The sequence below is a fragment of the Leptodactylus fuscus genome, chromosome 8 (assembly GCF_031893055.1).
Source record: "Leptodactylus fuscus isolate aLepFus1 chromosome 8, aLepFus1.hap2, whole genome shotgun sequence".
Taxonomy (NCBI): Eukaryota; Metazoa; Chordata; class Amphibia; order Anura; family Leptodactylidae; genus Leptodactylus; species Leptodactylus fuscus.
In genome coordinates, this window is record NC_134272.1 from 87,090,859 (window position 1) to 87,111,929 (window position 21,071).

Sequence of the window (21,071 nt, forward strand, 5' to 3'; positions counted from 1 at the left end):
GATGTCACAGTACAGGATAATACACACAGTGATGTCACAGTACAGAGATAATACACACAGTGATGTCACAGTACAGAGATAATACACACAGTGATGTCACAGTACAGGATAATACACACAGTGATGTCACAGTACAGGGATAATACACACAGTGATGTCACAGTACAGGATAATACACACAGTGATGTCACAGTACAGAGATAATACACACAGTGATGTCACAGTACAGAGATAATACACACAGTGATGTCACAGTACAGGATAGGAAAAAGAGCTTCACACGAAGATATGTGTCAACAAATCTGGTAATTTTTTATTAGTAGAGCAAACGTTTTCGGTCTGGATGGACCTTCCTCAGGCTCTGTTCAATGTAGTAAAAGACTGTCACAGATGTTGGTCTGGAGATTTGGTATGAGGTTAATTACAGTCTTTTACTACATTGAACAGAGCCTGAGGAAGGTCCATCCAGACCGAAAACGTTTGCTCTACTAATAAAAAATTACCAGATTTGTTGACACATATCTTCGTGTGAAGCTCTTTTTCCTATTGATACGGGGTGGGACCCTAGCTTCAACACTGGGACGAAGTCTGTATCCCTATCTACATACGTCACAGTACAGGATAATACACACAGCGATGTCACAGTACAGGATAATACACACAGTGATGTCACAGTACAGAGATAATACACACAGTGATGTCACAGTACAGGATATAGGACTAGGCCTCACTGCATGGGAGGAGTTGCCATCAATAATGGAGTATTCTTTGGGTTGTCCTGCCTTGTTCTTAGCAATTTGTACCAAAACAGTCATACAATATAGAAGATACGGATCTGTATAATATGTAATGAATAGTACATGACACTAGTGACACACGGTATGTGGGGTTTCCATAACTCATCTCCATGGCCACAAAGGATCATGTCATCTCCACGGACGCAAGACATCCGGAAATATCAGAAACACATTCAAATATGATGGAAATGTCAGTATGTGGAGGGGATGAGGGGGGAGGGGAGGGGGGGTGTCATAGATTGGATGTCTCAAAAAATGGCAAATCGATTAAAGCCTAAGAAAGAAAAAGTATAAAGAGAGAAGTGACAGCTGTCCGAAATGTTGGTTTATATTTGTGTTCTAGAAGTTCTGTATCTATATGGAAAAACATCTTAAAGGAACAGTCCAGATATGTGTAATACAAGGCCTGAGGGGGTGGAGCATGATACAAGGGGTGGGGCATGACACAGGGGGTGGAGCATTAAACGGGGTGGAGCATGATACAAGGATTATATTTGGTAACATCAGATACATATGACACTAAGTACAAAAGTATCGTATCCTGCTTGTTAGAACTTTTCACTGGTAAAATCTATATAAAACATTGTGTAACTTCACTTTACTGTTTTTGGACCAGATTTAGTTATTCATGTCATTTTCCTCATTTGCATCCAATACTCCTCAACGTTTGAGAAGTGACATTAGGAAATTTTCACGTAAGACCCCCTTTATGTGAAATAAATACGGACCAGAGCCTCTCAAAATATTAAAGGGGTTTTACAGGATTTTTTTTTTTTTTTTTTTTTTGCACTCGGATACCTTTAAGCAGTGTTTTGAATGATTTCTGGGTTTCTTTGGGATCTCCTGGCATCCTCTGCATTTGTTTACAAGGCTTCCTGTTCTCTGTATTCCTACAACTACCGTGATGCCTTGGGCTCACAGCACTTCCTTCTCTCACTCCCTCCTCCTCCCTCTCTCACTCCCTCCTCCTCCCTCTCTCACTCCCTTCCCCTCCTCCCTCTCTCACTCCCTTCCCCTCCTCCCTCTCTCACTCCCTTCCCCCCCCTCCCTCTCTCACTCCCTTCCCTCCCTCCCTCTCTCACTCCCTTCCCCCCCTCCCTCTCTCACTCCCTTCCCCCCCTCCCTCTCTCACTCCCTTCCCCCCCTCCCTCTCTCACTCCCTTCCCCTCCCTCTCTCACTCCCTCCTCCTCCCTCTCTCACTCCCTTCCCCTCCTCCCTCTCTCACTCCCTTCCCCTCCTATACAAACTCATCCCTCCCTGTTTCTGTAGCTACCCCACCCATTACTAGCTCTTCTTAACTCAAGCCCCTCCCAATCCATCATACTTACCTTTCTTCTGGATAGGAACTTTTGGGCACAGGATGTCACTTCACCTTGGAAGCCGGGAGCTCCTTATCTTGATGTCTTCCAGCCGCCCACCACTGTGCAATACAGCCGGAGTGCCCAATTAATAAAGACGCCAATAAAAGAAAATGCTAAACCAGACTCCATTAATTAATACCCCAGACTGATAATATTTTATCTCCACCCTGATGTCAGACCTTTGCTTTAGACCTGGATGGAGGATAAAACCAGAAGAAGGGAAGTAAAGCAAAGTATTTCGATCCTTAGCTTAGTGTATTGAGTACATTGTGGAGTTCCCCTTTAAGACCATGATCTCATTTTGTCAGTATCTACAATGGGACGACTTTTTATACTAAAGCTGTTAACTTTGTGTTACTTTCAATTCCGCAGAGCCTGCGTGATCCTGGGTGTAATATTCCTGCTGTCAGCTCTCTGTATCGTGGTGAAAGCCATCCATGACCTCTCCATCCGAGTCCTCCCAGAAGTCGTAAGTCTCCCAGATGAACCTGTCACGCTTGTCTTTCTGCTCCTTCTGCCGACTAGAAATGTAGGAAGCGGTGACCCTAGTTTAGAAAATGGTCAAGATTTCTGTCCAGAGTCGTACATGTGCGGCCACCTCTCCCATTCACAGTGGCCACAGCACCAGGCGGGATCGGTCTTCTGTTTTGGAGATAGGGGCAGGTCTCAGAGGTGGTGGTGGGGGGTCACATCTATCAGATTTGTGAATATGGGGATAGCGCTGTATTGAGTGGCGCATGTATTGAGCTCTTCTTGCAACTTTTTAACAGCTATCATGGCAGAAATGGCTTTCCCGGAGTATCACATGGTCTTCCTCCACCCTTCTGGCAATGTCGCATATACCAGGCCCTTCCGGCCATGTGTCCTTGTCTTTTTCTCCTACAGCAGGGACTACTTTCTCTCTGCAGTCCTTTCCCATCTCCTTTCTGTACTGTGTGACAGCTATAGTATATTCCGCGCATGCGCAATCCATGAATATACAAGAAGAATGAGCGAAGTGCACTGAAAGAGTGGTGGAAGATCCCGTGACACTCCGGGGACGCCTCTAATGGGACCATTACAGTAACAATATAATATGGCAAAAATATTTTATTTAGCAGGACTGTTCACTTGCTGTCCTCATCTCCAAAAGTCCTGGACAACGCCTTTAATAATTCTGGCCCACTTCACTCCAACATAGCCCTTCATTAAGATGGACATACTATACTGCAGTCTAAAATCGACCCCATGTTGTTCAGGACATGTAATAAATCACCTGGGCGATGAATTTTTTTAACCAAAAAATTTATAAAAATTCTTACCCATTTTGGGGTCAGTTCCAATAGTCGGCTGGCGGGCGGGACGTAAAATCTCTACCTGAGTGTTGGTAGAAAGTTTTAAGGGTCACTTTAAGGATTTCTCTTCAGGGGACGATGGAAGGTTTCCAGCACATTTATGGCGATATTTTACATGGTAATTGCATTAGTCCTATAGAGGGTGCGGGCTCGCCCGGCGGCCATTATCTTGACATGAACCGTATGTGATTTCATCATCGGCCGCGCTCACATTCGCTGTGGCCTCCGCTCCATCACTGTCATCTGAACGCGCTGCGATGATTACATTAGGGCTAATTGGGAAAATGAGGCCGAAATAAAGGAACACGAAAGAAAACGCAGAATATCTAGTTATTATGTTAAATTAAGAATATGAGGCCGGTTACAGTTGTGGGGCTCCGCGGTTACAGATCATTATATGGACATGGACGGACAATAATGTTCCCCATATTTGGTACCAAGATAATATAAAATATTTCCTAAGATACCAGATGCCCCGGAGGCAGCAATACAATAATATCAGGAGCTGAGAGATTGGATTTCTAAAATTGCTTTCTTGGTGCCCTTATATATATCCCACAATGCATTCCCTATGGCGGATAGGACTAAAGGCCTGAGGGTCCTGGATTCAGTGGGATGATCCTATAGAGGTATTTTGGAGCAGCCCCTGAGGCCCCCATTTTCTACTTGAAGTCATGTGGGTTAATAGTACATTGGGCACTGGAGTTAACTATGTAATGGGCCACGGTGGTCTCCTTTATAGGAGCAATATGGCCTGCAGTGACCCTTAAGCTAGCCATAGACATGAGACAGACATGGCAAAGGATTATGTGCCTGATATCTATATATCTTTTCCATGGAACATTGCCTGTGCGACGCCATCAGCTGGATCTCCTCAATGTGACCCAATCCATCCTCAGCAGAGTACTCATTAGAAATTTACAATGTACAGAGGTGGAAATCCTGAGATAGGATGAATTAGATACGATAGATAGATAGATAGATAGATAGATAGATAGATAGATAGATAGATAGATAGATAAGATAGATAGATAGGAGATAGATAGAGAGATGATAGATAGATAGATAGATAGATAGATAGATAGAAGATAGATAGATAGATAGATAGATAGATAGGAGATAGATAGATAGATAGATAGATAGATAGATAGATAGATAGGAGATAGATAGATAGATGATAGATAGATAGATAGATAGATAGATAGATAGGAGATAGATAGAGAGATAGATAGATAGATAGATAGATAGATAGATAGATAGATAGGAGATAGATAGATAGATAGATAGATAGATAGATAGATAGATAGGAGATATATAGATAGATAGATAGATAGATAGATAGATAGATAGAGAGATGATAGATAGAAGATAGATAGATAGATAGATAGATAGATAGATAGATAGGAGATAGATAGATAGATAGATAGATAGATAGATAGATAGGAGATAGATAGGGAGATAGATAGATAGATAGATAGATAGATAGATAGACAGATGATAGATAGATAGGAGATAGATAGGAGATAGATAGATAGATAGATAGATAGATAGATAGATAGATAGATAGACAGATGATAGATAGATAGGAGATAGATAGGGAGATAGATAGATAGATAGATAGATAGATAGATAGACAGATGATAGATAGATAGATAGAAGACAGATAGATAGATAGATAGGAGATAGATAGATAGATAGATAGATAGATAGGAGATAGATAGATAGATAGATAGATAGATAGATAGATAGATAGATAGGAGATAGATAGATAGATAGATAGATGATAGATAGAAGATAGATAGATAGATAGATAGGCGATAGATAGATAGATAGATAGATAGATAGATAGATAGATAGATAGATAGATAGATAGGAGATAGATAGATAGATAGATAGATAGATGATAGATAGATAGATAGATAGATAGATAGATAGATAGATAGATAGGAGATAGATAGATAGATAGATAGATAGATAGATAGGAGATAGATAGATAGATATTAGATAGATAGATAGATAGATAGGAGATAGATAGACGGACAGATAAATAGATATCTCTTGATATTTCACAAACTTCCGCCTCTCTCGGTGATGGATGTAGCAGTGAGTTGGCGCAGTCTCCATATACCAGTTTATTTTCTAGATAAATCTTCCCGATCTCATCTCTCAGGGGACTTGGTTCCAATTTCTTTGTGATCAGGGTGAGCAGAACATAATGTAGTTATAGTGCCCCCAGCTGGTGAGCTGCCAGTATTACCTCCGTATCTGTGGCGGTCTCGTCCTCGGGCAGGCAGGATACAGTTAATGCCATTGTATTAATATACTTTGCTACTCTCTTGGGACTTGAAGCTCTTTCCCAGTGCGGAGCTTTTCTGCGACTCCTGGTGTATACGGACGAGCCCTGCGCCAATAATGCGGAGGTTACACTGCGGTCTGATGAGGTCTAGGATACCGGAAGGCTGAGACTTCCCCAAGGTCACAGTCAAGGATAAAGTAAGGGTGGTGGACTAATATCATGTTTTTCTGCACAATCCCTGGATTTCCTGGAGTCTCCGGCGGTAGAATGTGGATTTCTATGGATTACTATGAATAATTGATGTACTTCACAGCGCGGTATAGACGTCTATTCACATCAGTGTCCATCACTACATGTCCATAGATACATAATCTTCGGAGATCAAAATCTCTGATTTTCCTGAATTTTTTTTTGCAATTTACATTATTTCACACTTAAAACCTAATAAAATGACTTATCTTGACAGATTCTGAGTGACCCTATCTGTCTACATTCCCATATTATCCAGAAGTTTCCCAATATTAGAGACATCTATAAGGCTCCTAAGTCTCTCACCGGTGCAGGGACTGTGCAGCGCATGGCGGTATAGCAGGGTTGAAGCTATAAGGGCTGCAGAGGTAGCAATAGCCTGAGGAGGCCCAAAAGACTACAGTATAATAAGAGGCAAGTAGTATAGCTAGCACATGGGAAATGGGGACTCCGGTACAGATTTTGCATTGGGCCCAAGTTACACCCTTGAGGGTAAGTAAGAAGATTTTGAGCCTCTTCCTTACCCTCATATGATTAGAGTTGACCATTCCATAGTTCATAGACAATACCGTACCCATGTAAAATATATACTGTAGATCACCTATGGTTGATGTTTCTAGTGTAACATGGACAAGACAACCCTTAGTACATATGCGGTGGAGGAGATGGAGACTCCCTCCACGCTGGAATACCGCCACATGATTTCTTTGGGGCCCCTGAACCATGTTGCATCTTTCTTTTCTTCCTTCTGACTCTACTAAAGACTTAGGTAAATTGCTTTTATACTACAAATAGAGTCTCTGAAGCAGGGGCGTAACTACCATAGAGGCAGCGGATGCTGCTGCCACAGGGCCCGGGCCATTAGGGGGCCCGGGGACAGCCACTACCGCTGCGTTTTTTTGGGTTTTTTAGTTTGTTTTTTTAAATTGGCCGTTTCGGGCCCTATTTACTTGCCAATCCTGGACATAATACTGTGTGCAGGGGCCACTAAGGGACATAATACTGTGTGCAGGGGCCACTATGGGACATAATATTGTGTGCAGGGGCCACTATGGGGACATAATACTGTGTGCAGGGGCCACTATGGGGACATAATACAGAGTGCAGGGGACACTATGGGGACATAATACAGAGTGCAGGGGACACTATGGGGACATAATACAGAGTGCAGGGGCCAGTAAGGGACATAATACTGTGTGCAAGGGCCACTATTGAGGATAATACTGTGTGCAGGGGCCACTATGGGACATAATACTGTGTGCAGGGGCCACTATGGGACATAATACTGTGTGCAGGGGCCACTATGGGGGATAATACTGTGTGCAGGGGCCACTATGGGACATAATATTGTGTGCTGGGGCCACTATGGGGACATAATACGGAGTGCAGGGGACACTATGGGGACATAATACTGTGTGCAGGGGCCAGTAAGGGACATAATACTGTGTGCAAGGGCCACTATTGAGGATAATACTGTGTGCAGGGGCCACTATGGGACATAATACTGTGTGCAGGGGCCAGTAAGGGACATAATACTGTGTGCAAGGGCCACTATTGAGGATAATACTGTGTGCAGGGGCCACTATGGGACATAATACTGTGTGCAGGGGCCAGTAAGGGACATAATACTGTGTGCAAGGGCCACTATGGGGGATAATACTGTGTGTAGGGGCCACTATGGGGGATAATACTGTGTGCAGGGGCCACTGTGGGGCATAATACTGTGTGCAAGGGCCACTATGGGGGATAATACTGTGTGTAGGGGCCACTATGGGGGATAATACTGTGTGCAGGGGCCACTGTGGGGCATAATACTGTGTGCAAGGGCCACTATGGGGGATAATACTGTGTGAAGGGGCCACTATGGGACATAATACTGTGTGCAGGGGCCACTATGGGGGATAATACTGTGTGCAGGGGCCACTATGGGGTATAATACTGTGTGCAGGGGCCACTATGGGGTATAATACTGTGTGCAGGGGCCACTATGGGACATAATACTGTGTGCAGGGGCCACTATGGGAGATAATACTGTGTGCAGGGGCCACTATGGGAGATAATACTGTGTGCAGGGGCCACTATTGGGGATAATACTGTGTGCAGGGGCCACTATGGGGGATAATACTGTGTGCAGGGGCCACTATGGGGGATAATACTGTGTGCTGGGGCCACTATGGGGGATAATACTGTGTGCAGGGGCCACTATGGGGGATAATACTGTGTGCAGGGGACATTATGGGGATAATACTGTGTGCAGGGGCCACTATGGGGTATAATACTGTGTGCAGGGGACACTATGGGACATAATACTGTGTGCAGGGGCCACTATGGGAGATAATACTGTGTGCAGGGGCCACTAATGGACATAATACTGTGTGCAGGGCTTACTAAGGGACATAATAGAGTGCGGAGGAGGGGGTCGGTCGAGGTCTTCGGCATCGGTGTCGGTTGCGGGGGGGGCCCATGTCAAAAGTTCGCCACGGGGCCCCGCCATTCCTAGTTACGCCACTGCTCTGAAGGTTGTTGCACCTCCACAATGTGGCACGAGGGCAATATTGTTTATTGGGGTCACTCTGTTGGCCCTATATGGGGCACTATATTTGCAATATTGTGTACTGGGGCAATTTTATGCCACTTATTTTGGGGAGCAGTCTTTTTTTGGGGGAGGGGGGCCACTTTAGCTATCAATATGGAGATACTGTCTGTGCAAAAAATATGTACTTTTCAGGTGCGGCCCCTCAGATCTGCCAATGTAAGTAGTATGTGAGTCACACGATACATATGGCAGCGCCACTTGCACAGATACGTAGGTACTCTCAGTGCCGCCATATGGTGCCCCTTTAAGGCACTGTATTACATAGATATTCTCCCCTATAGTCCTCCTACTATCTCATGGAGCATCCTCGGCTTCAATCACAAATTTAACCCTTTCTGCAAAGTCCCAAGCTGCCGCATGGCGTCGCCCGTACTGTTACCGGAACAAAGGATAATTGGATAATTCTTATTTAATATCATTGAAAACGAGGAAATTACTTTCAATTTTCTTCCTAATTTTCAATAACAGATTGAGTCAGGAAATCTTTAGGGATTGTGCTGGATTATAATACACCCCCTCTCCGCCTGGGCCACAATATAGACATGCCATCTCGGCTACATGACGGAATTAGCCATCTGCTTGTAATAAGAATGTCTTCTATCACAGCCGGCCGGATAATGAAGTCATCGGCTTTATGACGTCCTTGTATTAGGGGATACACATGTATAGTGACCACGGCCATCACTCACCGCCATCATACGCTCTGTATATCTAGGAGGGGACATTAACTACCCAGATCACATTGCCAGGCCTGAAGCCGCGCCAGCATGCGTTCCGCTGACTGTGCCAGACTGGAGAGTGAATAAAATGCCAGGTGGGCGTTACAATGAATTCCTCTAAACCTTGGCAGCCATTAATAATGCGTTACGGAGAAATCATCCCAGAGCCCGACTGGTGTTTGAGGATGGATGGCGGCGTGGAATTTAATCAAAGATCTGTTGTTGTTTCTCATTACGGGTGAATTATGTCTGTTCACTTTACATGAGGACAAATCTTTAAAGTGGCGGCTTATCGGAGCCATTTATATACCCGGGGGAAAACGGAGCAGAGATTTATCTGTCTGTGGACAGACATGAATACAAAGATGGCGCCCAGCAAGGTGTATGAGGGAGACATCAGGGCGTCAGGCTGTAAATAATTGGGTGTACTGCGATTTCTTATTTAAGGGACAAACCTGATGAAGGGTTAAAGAGAAACATAACATTCAGTTTTGGAGGACCACTGTATGTCATGACGATTATTTCCTGTGGGGGCAGTGTAGGGAAACGTAATAGCTACACTAGAGGGAGCGATCACTTGGCATTATTACTATGACAGCATGATATGGCCCACATCGCAGAATTTACCACAATCCCTACCATTGACCGGCCCTTTCTGTAACCAGGCCTGTGTAGCTTTCTGTCCTCTGTCCGCTTTGATGTTGGGCCTCCGTTTCATACATGGTGGCACACGGGCTTTGATGTGCCCACTAGGTCCATGTATTCTGCATTGGAAGCCGCACATGTCCAGTTATCTATTATTGCCTATCATCTGTTGTCAGTAGGGATGTAATGATTGCTCAGTGGTGTTATCTATACAGGTGTTATCTTCTATTGTAATCCTGCTTTTGAAAAACTCTTCAGAATTGGCAAGTGTCCAATTATTATTAGGTCTAGTGGTTAGAGTGAAAATTTCAGTATTTAGTATTTTTTTTAAACACAGTTGCATGACAAAAAAACTTTAAAATACCATTTGTAATTCTAAAGAACATCAAAATATTTGGTCATGTTCTGTACCTGCAACATTAAAAAGGTTGCTTCCTGCAGCCACCACTAGGGGTGCTCATTACATAGAATTTTCTCCATCTTCCATTTAGCTCAATTGAAGACCCATATAATGTGAGCTCCCCCTAGTGGTGACAGCAGACGGTTAATTCTATTATTCTATTCTTTGGCTGTGTGGCGCCCTCTTGTACACCTGCATCAGAGAAGAAGATGCTAAGTTATAGAATTATTTGTTCTGGGAGTCAGTCTTCTATTAGGTCATATTCACATGCGGCACGTTTGTTTCGGAAATTTATGCCGCTATCATTCCATTTCAGGCATCTGCATTATGTTATTTTGAACAGAAAGATCCATTCAGAAAGTTCTGCTGCAAAATCTGCTGTGTGTGAATTCTCCCCTCGTCATGTTGTGTTGCAGCAGTGATACGTTGCGCCCAAGCTGTGTGAATGAGATGGGCACAATCTGCCTTTGCCTCCTGTGCCAATGCCTTTGCTGGTAGTCGTCCAGGGTTTTAATGGGAAGTGCGGCATATGTCATAGAGGAGTGTTCATCCTCTCCTGGACCCTGTTCATATTTGGCTTCCTGAGGATACTTGTAGGATCTTAGAGGAAGAGAAATGCACAAATAGCAACTTAGTATAAAAATGTAATTGGTTATAAAGCAAAATAACAAATTATCAGCATTGTTCAGCAGTTACACAATGAACGCTCCATGCCGAAACAGTACGCTGCCGTTCTGGGCAAGTAGTGGGTGGGGAGCCCTGTTCTTGTCATAGCAGCCAGGAGGTCAAGCAATGCCTTGCTGTGATACACATAGGCAGGCAATGCAGTCTTGCAGTATATTGTCCAGGGGATCAAGTAACCCAATACTCAAGTCCCCTTGAAATACAGTAAAAAAAAAAAAAAAAAAAAAAAAATTAAAAGAAAGTGGAAAAAAAATAACAAAAAATAATAAATCATAAAATCCAGAAATTTTCCAAAAATAAAGTAAAAAAGATATTCGGTACAGCCGAACTATGCAAAAATAATGTGATTTATCCCATTTGCTGAACATAATACATTAATACCGCAAAGTGTAAGTTAATGGGTTCTGGTCACTTCGCCTCCCTACAAAAACAAACAAAAAAAAAGTGATCAAGAAGTTGAACATTCCAGAAATTGGTACCTAGATAAACTATACCTGTCCCAGCAAATTGTTCATGCACAAACCTTAATAGCCAAAACTTATATATATCTCAAAATGGTGACGACCAAAAATACAAATCATGATGCAAAAAATAAGTCCTCATACAGCCATGTCAGCGGAAAATAAAAAAGTTATGACATTTGAAAAATATGAAAAAAAATCGCCAAATCTCAAGGCCTGTACTAGGATGCATCCTTAAAGGGCTAAGCACACTCACTAGTACAGACATCACGGGGACTGACTGGTCCACTTTAAATTTTTAGAGTCACATAAAACCAAACTTTATAGCCAAATACGCTGCTTTCCAGCCCCTGACTGACACTGGCTATGGTCTGCTGTGCACATACTGTAAGCACCTGGGTGTAGTTGGAAGTTGCTGTACACGTTGTACGATGGAATATTATTGTCACCTGTCATAAATGAACTTCCCCTTTAATAACCGAGTCCTGTCTCTTTATTATTACAATTTTGCATTAAACAAGTCGCTGGCTGCAGTCACGGCACATAATAATGGTGACATCTGGGATTACCGCCGCACACCGCCTCATTTTCCTCATAATGGCTGCTTTGGATGCCGTGCGCAATATCTTTAATAAATGTTTGTGCAATGACGAACACCGAACCCTAAAAATAATCATCCGATCCCGAGAGAAAGGAATTAGTGTAGAATTTAATTCAGCAACATAATTACTGCTGCTCATATGAGGCGAGAGCCCCTAATCCCCGAATGTATGAACCGGAATGAACCGGAAGGACCAAGAACCTGGAAACGAAGAATCCTTATATAAGATCCTGAAAGTTTCCACGTTCAAGAATAGTGATATAAGATGTATATTTTACTTAAGATTTTAAGTACATTATACAGTGAAGGTTCCATCCATATAGTATAAGAATGCAAACCAGATGTTATATTTTATTTATACTGTAGGAGCCGTATTATAGTAGGTATATTCGTGTACATAGGAGGCAGTATTATAGTAGTTATATTCTTGTACATAGGAGGCAGTATTATAGTAGTTATATTCTTGTACATAGGAGGTAGTATTATAGTAGTTATATTCTTGTACATAGGAGCAGTATTATAGTAGTTATATTCTTGTACATAGGAGTAGTATTATAGTAGTTATATTCTTGTACATAGGAGGCAGTATTATAGTAGTTATATTCTTGTACATAGGAGTAGTATTATAGTAGTTGTATTCTTGTACATTGGAGCAGTATTATAGTAGTTATATTCTTGTACATAGGAGCAGTATTATAGTAGTTATATTCTTGTACATAGGAGTAGTATTATAGTAGTTATATTCTTGTACATAGGAGCAGTATTATAGTAGTTATATTCTTGTACATAGGAGGTAGTATTATAGTAGTTATATTCTTGTACATAGGAGGTAGTATTATAGTAGTTATATTCTTGTACATAGGTGTAGTATTATAGTAGTTATATTCTTGTACATAGGAGGTAGTATTATAGTAGTTATATTCTTGTACATAGGAGCAGTATTATAGTAGTTATATTCTTGTACATAGGAGCAGTATTATAGTAGTTATATTCTTGTACATAGGAGCAGTATTATAGTAGTTATATTCTTGTACATAGGAGTAGTATTATAGCAGTTATAATCTTGTACATAGGAGGCAGTATTATAGTAGTTATATTCTTGTACATAGGAGGCAGTATTATAGTAGTTATATTCTTGTACATAGGAGGTAGTATTATAGTAGTTATATTCTTGTACATAGGAGCAGTATTATAGTAGTTATATTCTTGTACATAGGAGGTAGTATTATAGTAGTTATATTCTTGTACATAGGTGTAGTATTATAGTAGTTATATTCTTGTACATAGGAGGTAGTATTATAGTAGTTATATTCTTGTACATAGGAGCAGTATTATAGTAGTTATATTCTTGTACATAGGAGCAGTATTATAGTAGTTATATTCTTGTACATAGGAGGCAGTATTATAGTAGTTATATTCTTGTACATAGGAGTAGTATTATAGTAGTTATATTCTTGTACATAGGAGTAGTATTATAGTAGTTATATTCTTGTACATAGGAGCAGTATTATAGTAGTTATATTCTTGTACATAGGAGCAGTATTATAGTAGTTATATTCTTGTACATAGGAGGTAGTATTATAGTAGTTATATTCTTGTACATAGGAGTAGTATTATAGTAGTTATATTCTTGTACATAGGAGCAGTATTATAGTAGTTATATTCTTGTACATAGGAGCAGTATTATAGTAGTTATATTCTTGTACATAGGAGCAGTATTATAGTAGTTATATTCTTGTACATAGGAGTAGTATTATAGTAGTTATATTCTTGTACATAGGAGTAGTATTATAGTAGTTATATTCTTGTACATAGGAGGTAGTATTATAGTAGTTATATTCTTGTACATAGGAGCAGTATTATAGTAGTTATATTCTTGTACATAGGAGGTAGTATTATAGTAGTTATATTCTTGTACATAGGAGTAGTATTATAGTAGTTATATTCTTGTACATAGGAGTAGTATTATAGTAGTTATATTCTTGTACATAGGAGTAGTATTATAGTAGTTATATTCTTGTACATAGGAGGTAGTATTATAGTAGTTATATTCTTGTACATAGGAGCAGTATTATAGTAGTTATATTCTTGTACATAGGAGGTAGTATTATAGTAGTTATATTCTTGTACATAGGAGCAGTATTATAGTAGTTATATTCTAGTACATAGGAGCAGTATTATAGTAGTTATATTCTTGTACATAGGAGCAGTATTATAGTAGTTATATTCTTGTACATAGTAGTAGTAATACTACCTCCTACAGTATGTACAAGAATATAACTACTATAATACTGCTCCTATGTACAAGAATATAACTACTATAATACTGCTCCTATGTACTAGAATATAAAACGCCTTCTGTAGATAAGACTACTGTATATATATATAATGTGCTATCTGACTGCACATGAGCTATTAGAGCTATGCAGGGACGTTGTACTGTGTAATATGACAGTGTGAACAGGTGCGGATCCTTGTGAGAAACTAATTTTATGTCTCTCGGGAACAGCAATGAGGAAATTAAGAACAGGAGATTCTGTGTAGTCGGTGGCAGAGGAGTCTTTCTATAATAAATTGTATACTCTACTCAATGGGTTTGATAAATTAGTGTAAATTGGCGCCGTATCCCTTGTGAATGTTAAGAAGTCTCCTCTTAATGGAGCGTCACTAACAATCAGGGCTGGTACGGGGGAGATGACAGATCAGGGATATCGCGCTGTACACGGCTGCCTTATGCGGATCTACAGTGCGAATAAATTGAGAGGCAGATGTGTGAGGTGAATAGTAATGAGGGGCGAAACATAAACCCCCTGTCCCTCAGGAGCCGTAAACAGCCGATGGGAGAAGATGGAACAGACAAGAACTTGTGTTCTCCTCCCTACAGAAAAAAAGCAAAAATAAACACGTAAAGGGTCAATTACGATGCTAAACGCCAGGCCCAGGGTAGAGCGCCTTATACCGTCCTGCCATGTGAATACGACATACATGTCTGATGGAGGTCCTGCACCTACTGTATGCAGAGAACAGGGTTCCCTAATGCTTACATGAGAACAGCCATACATACATGGTCACAACACGGACAGGTTGTGGGGTTGGGAGACCTCCGTCCTAGAGATCGGTAAGGGTCCTGAAGATGGGACCAGCATCTGTAGGACATAACTGCTATGGCTAGGAATATAACACATTACGGGGGTATTGCATTCATTTTCCATCTCATTGGATTGGTGGGGCTCCGACGGCTAGGACCCCAACTGATTACGAGCACGGTGGACCCTTTTACCTCTCTATGAATGTTATTGGCTATCTCTGGCAGTGCCATAGGAAATGCGTTGCATATGCCTGAGCCGCTGGTCCATTGAGATAGGGGAACAGGACCTTTATCCTCATATTGTGGGGTCCCAAAGATCAGACCCCCACCAATTATACAATAGCTAGGGGATTGCTTAAAATTGCTAGAATATCCCTTTAAGGACCAAACAATTTTTTGTCTTTTGATTTTCCGTTTTTATTGTGGCATTAGTGTAGCTCTATTAGGGCTTGTTTCTTGCGGGACAAATTTTATTTTCCATTGGCATCAATTTGGGGTATGTAGAATTTATTTAGATTTTTTTCACATCAAACTTCGGATGGTAGAAATAATAAAATGGCTTTATTCCAGAGACCTTTATTGAGCGCGATTTTGTATGATCACCCTGTAACATCAGGAGATTTTATCAATCCGTCCATCTTGTCTTGCAGGATAACTTTCTATTCAGCGTCTCCATTTTAAGTGGAATCCTCTGTACGCTATTGGCTGCCGTGAAATTCATGTTGGGGAAAGTCCTGACGAGTCGAGCGCTGATCACTGATGGTGAGTGATGGAGTATTATGGGATGTATGTCTGAACATTTACAGAGATTTCAGCCCAAGAGATTTGATCACAAGGTAATGGGGTGACACCAATGGAAATATCTAAGTGGGAAGCTCTGCAGCCACTTCATTCTGCTGAGGGTTGGACACAAACTATCAAACATTAAAGGATAGTTCCTGCTGATGGGCTGGCCCAGGTTAGGTCCTGATAGTCCTCTTTAACCCTTTAGCCGCATGCTTCTAAAATGTTCATTATCTCTGTGATCTTATGCACATTATGGATAAATCAGATGCAGATTATTTGGCCGCAGAGCGAGTCTCCGCCACGTAGATATAATTACTGAGACTTCTCCTCTCTGCAGCCGGCAGATGCTTCATCACAACTAATGTGATTTGTACTGAACCTCGGCTATGAGCCTGCAGTTTTATAATGGATGGGGTACAAGAGCAAACCACAGAGGAGCAGAGGCAGCCATTATACAAAGCCAGACAGGAACTATTCCCAGCAGTCTGTGAGCTGAGGCCTGTACAGTCTGAACACCCGGGAACATAATATACGTCCAACTGAACGTACCCACACACCTGGGGAGAAAAGAGAGATCCTACAAAATAATGATAGCGATTTATAGGTATTATATACTAGTATTATATACTCCTGTAACTGATGAAGAGAACTACAATGATATAATACTAGTGTTACTATTATACTGCCCCCTATATACAAGAATATAACAACTATAATACTACCCCCTATGTACAAGAATATAACTACTATAATACAACCTCCTATGTACAAGAATATAACTACTATAATACTACTCCTATGTACAAGAATATAACAACTATAATACTACCTCCTATGTACAAGAATATTTCTACTATAATACAACCTCCTATGTACAAGAATATAACTACTATAATACTACTCCTATGTACAAGAATATAACTACTATAATACTACTCCTATGTACAAGAATATAACTACTATAATACTACCTCCTATGTACAGGAATATAACTACTATAATACTGCTCCTATGTACAAAAATATAACTACTATAATACTACTCCTATGTACAAGAATATAACTACTATAATACTACTCCTATGTAACAGAATATAACTACTATAATACTACTCCTATGTACAAGAATATAACTACTATAATACTGCTCCTATGTACAAGAATATAACTACTATAATACTACTCCTATGTACAAGAATATAACTACTATACTACCTCCTATGTACAAGAATATAAGTACTATAATACTACTCCTATGTACAAGAATATAACTACTATAATACTGCTCCTATGTAGAAGAATATAAGTACTATATTACTACTCCTATGTACAAGAATATAACTACTATAATACTGCTCCTATGTACAAGAATATAACTACTATAATACTACCCCTATGTACAAGAATATAACTACTAAAATACTTCTCCTATGTACAAGAATATAACTACTATAATACTACTCCTATGTACAAGAATATAACTACTATAATACTACCTCCTATGTACAGGAATATAACTACTATAATACTGCTCCTATGTACAAAAATATAACTACTATAATACTACCTCCTATGTACAGGAATATAACTACTATAATACTGCTCCTATGTACAAGAATATAACTACTATAATACTACTCCTATGTACAAGAATATAACTACTATAATACTACTCCTATGTACAAGAATATAACTACTATAATACTGCTCATATGTACAAGAATATAACTACTATAATACTACTCCTATGTACAAGAATATAACTACTATAATACTACTCCTATGTACAAGAATATAACTACTATAATACTGCTCCTATGTACAAGAATATAACTACTATAATACTACTCCTATGTACAAGAATATAACTACTATAATACTACTCCTATGTACAAGAATATAACTACTATAATACTGCCCCCTATGTACACTTGGCAGCATTATAATATGGTGCAGTATAGTAGTGTATCGAGGCTTCACTACATAGGGTTGTTATGGTGTTTCAGTAGAAGTTATGGAGCAGGTTCCCTTTAAGGCTCCAGTTCTGTCAAACCCTTGTGATGCCAGAGGGCACATGAATATATTTATGGGGTGGGGGGAATCGCTCAGTATGATTTTGGAAATTACAATTGCTAACTTTAATCAAATATTGATATGTAATAAAGAATCGGAGGCGCTCTGGATACTTCTGGTTGTAGAGCCTTGATTTTATATTTCACTGCCATCTGTTGAGAAACAAATCCTGATTCTTGTGTCTCATATACGGAGTAATAGAAGTGTTAGGCCGGGTTCACACATGGTATTGGTGCGGTATTATTTTGGGTAGTGTTGGACTCTGATGCCTTTTTTTTGGATGAGAGCATGGGGAAAATAAGAGAATATTCATTTGCTGGACACCGATCACATGGGCCTATTGTACTTGCTTATGATTTTTCCTACAGTCACATCCAAAGCTGCATTTATAATATATTTTATGCCTTTTTTCCCCAGGATTTAACTCTTTGGTGGGTGGCATCATGGGATTCTCTATTCTGATCAGCGCAGAGGTCTACAAGCACAACTCTAAGGTCTGGTACCTGGACGGGACTTTCGGGATCTTGATCGGACTAATAATTATGGGCTATGGGATTAAGTAAGTAAATTGTAACCCTCAGGCCCGTCCTTGTGCCCGATAGGCCCAGATGTATCACATAAGACTACACTGGTTTTGGGGGGTCACACGGTGGTTAGCACTGCAGCCTTGCAGCACTGGGTCCTGGTGTTCAAATCCCACCAAGGACCACACCGGTTTTATACCCCGCACGTGGTCGGGGCTCTGTTACAGACATGTCCATTGAGCTGATGGGCAGTGTACCCACTAGGGGCACCACAGAAGAATCCATATAGTCCTCGCTGCCGATTTCATCCCATTTTCACCCGTTTCCTTGTCTTCCAGGTTACTATTGGACATGGTTCCCCGAGTGAGACAGACTCGCCACTACGAGATGTTCGAGTGAAGAGACCGCCAGAAACTTGTTAACTCCCTAAGACTTTGATAACAAGGGACAGCCATGGTGTGTTCCCACTTATATCGTTGGGTTGTATGGAAATCCAAAACTATATAATGACCTGTCTGCGCAAATTAACATTTATGGGACTGGTGTGTGATGGCCGATCCTCGTGAGTGATGCGTCCTGAAGAAGCGGCGCGCAGACCTCTGCAACATGGACTCCTGTTATTTGTATCTATGACCGTTCTCTACCTATCTACAGAATGAACCCCGACCCCAGAACATGGCCGACCGAGGACGCATCAGCTGAACGACGCTGCAGAAGACAGAATAACAGAGTATTTTTCTATCTAAGTATATATTCCATGTGTATATAGCGGCCTCGTGAGCTCGGTATATATAATACTACCCTACAAGCACAGAATGAACCCCAAAAACTAGAGCACAACGACGGAGCAAAGCAACAAAAATCACTCGGAACATTCCATATCCATACACAGCAACTGTAGTCACATAGGAGTATTGTATGAACTGATTTTATCTAGATTTTTATCCATAGGGGGCAGCATAATCGTAGTTAGTGTGGGTATAGGGATGATGTTCAACTTTGTCAGGGCAGAGGTTGAATGGGTTTTGGCCATGACAACTTTTTTTGGAATTGAGGCAGAAATGAGCTCAAAACAGTTGTCAGTTCCCTTCCCCCGCTTCCCGTACAGGTGTAGCAGCCCTTAACTTGATAACTTGCGGCGTCGATATGAAACAACAAAAGCGATTGAAAGCCGATAAGAAGGTAATGAAACTATTTCATGTGTTACGTGTCAAGTTAGCGACAACCAGTGCGTCAGATAACAGAGGACAACGGTGCGCACAGAGGTAAGCGCCTCCCACACACTTGGACCATGACATCTTTTGCATCCCACTTAAAGGGAATGTTTACCTTTAAACCCCGTTCTTGCTTCTTTTTTCTAACTAAATAGATTCCAAATTCTGCGCTGATTTTTTTGATAAATCTTTACAGTGGTCAAAACTTTGCTTTTGTGACAAGGAGCTCCAAATCCCCTCTATAGACTTAAAGCAAAGTGACAAAACTTTGACTACCTGCAGTCACCACTAGAGGGAGCCAAAGAGCTTACCGCATACAGTTTATACATAGAACATCTTGGATTTATTAAGTGCCCTCTAGTGGCAGCTACAGACCTGTGCAGGGGCTTCGTGGGCTGTATCAGGAAAACAAAGCTCTGTCCTTAAGAAAGATTTATTGAGAAATTCATCTGCATGGAATTTTGGACTTAAAAATGAGCTGGTGGTAAAAGGTGGAGTCTCCCTTTAAGAACATTTCATATAACATTCATAGTCACCATCGTGATGTCATTTGCTCTATAAAAGCACATGTAGAGCTGACCATAGACATGAGATGTTTGTCTGATGACCATTGGAACAGTTCTGAGCAATCTCCAACATCACCCATGGAAGAATCGGCAGCTCCATTAAATAAACAGATCCAATCGAGGGGTTAATAAAAGGGTTGTACCACTAAATAAACTTATCCCCAATCCTATCTGACCTCTATGATTGTGAGAACCGGGGTCCCAAGTCCCTACCTGTGAGATATGGCTGCACATGGACCCAATGGAATTTGTATAAATCTCCTTACATTGGGCTCCCCTAGTGGCAACTGCAGAAAAATGCAGTGAATTAGTTTTGGAAAGCCAGGAGAAAATCGGCAGCGGCCCCTTACCTCGGGGCCCTATAGTAGCAGAGTGGTCTAGATGATAGGTACTCTACTGGGAATAATATTCATTTGTGGTATAACCCCTTTAATTCATCCCTACCAACAGTCCCGTTTTTGCAAAACTGTCAACCAAACTGGACCATAGAGGGGTGTGGTTTGTATAAATTTGTATAAGGGAGGGTCCCTGGTAGAACATGGGTGGAGCTTAAAATATTCTAGGATAGGAGATCCAGTTGTTGGGGATATGTTCCTGAGGGAGTCCCGGCAGCTATCCTGTATCTATGGCCAGATCAATCCTGCACACTTGTAAGCACAATTATAATATCTATACTT

The 21,071-nt window shown here is 40.9% G+C and overlaps 1 protein-coding gene across 1 annotated transcript in view; it reads left to right on the top strand.

Moving 5' to 3' along the window:
* The window catches only part of TMEM163 (transmembrane protein 163), a 93,479-nt gene extending 73,879 nt beyond the window's left edge, over positions 1-19,600 (top strand). The window contains exons 5-8 of the mRNA XM_075284634.1: positions 2,532-2,628; positions 15,883-15,994; positions 18,508-18,649; positions 18,953-19,600. Coding sequence (XP_075140735.1) covers positions 2,532-2,628; positions 15,883-15,994; positions 18,508-18,649; positions 18,953-19,013 — 412 coding nt within the window. The 3' untranslated portion in view covers positions 19,014-19,600. The remainder of the gene's footprint in view (positions 1-2,531; positions 2,629-15,882; positions 15,995-18,507; positions 18,650-18,952) is intronic.
* The last annotated feature ends 1,471 nt before the right edge of the window (positions 19,601-21,071 follow it).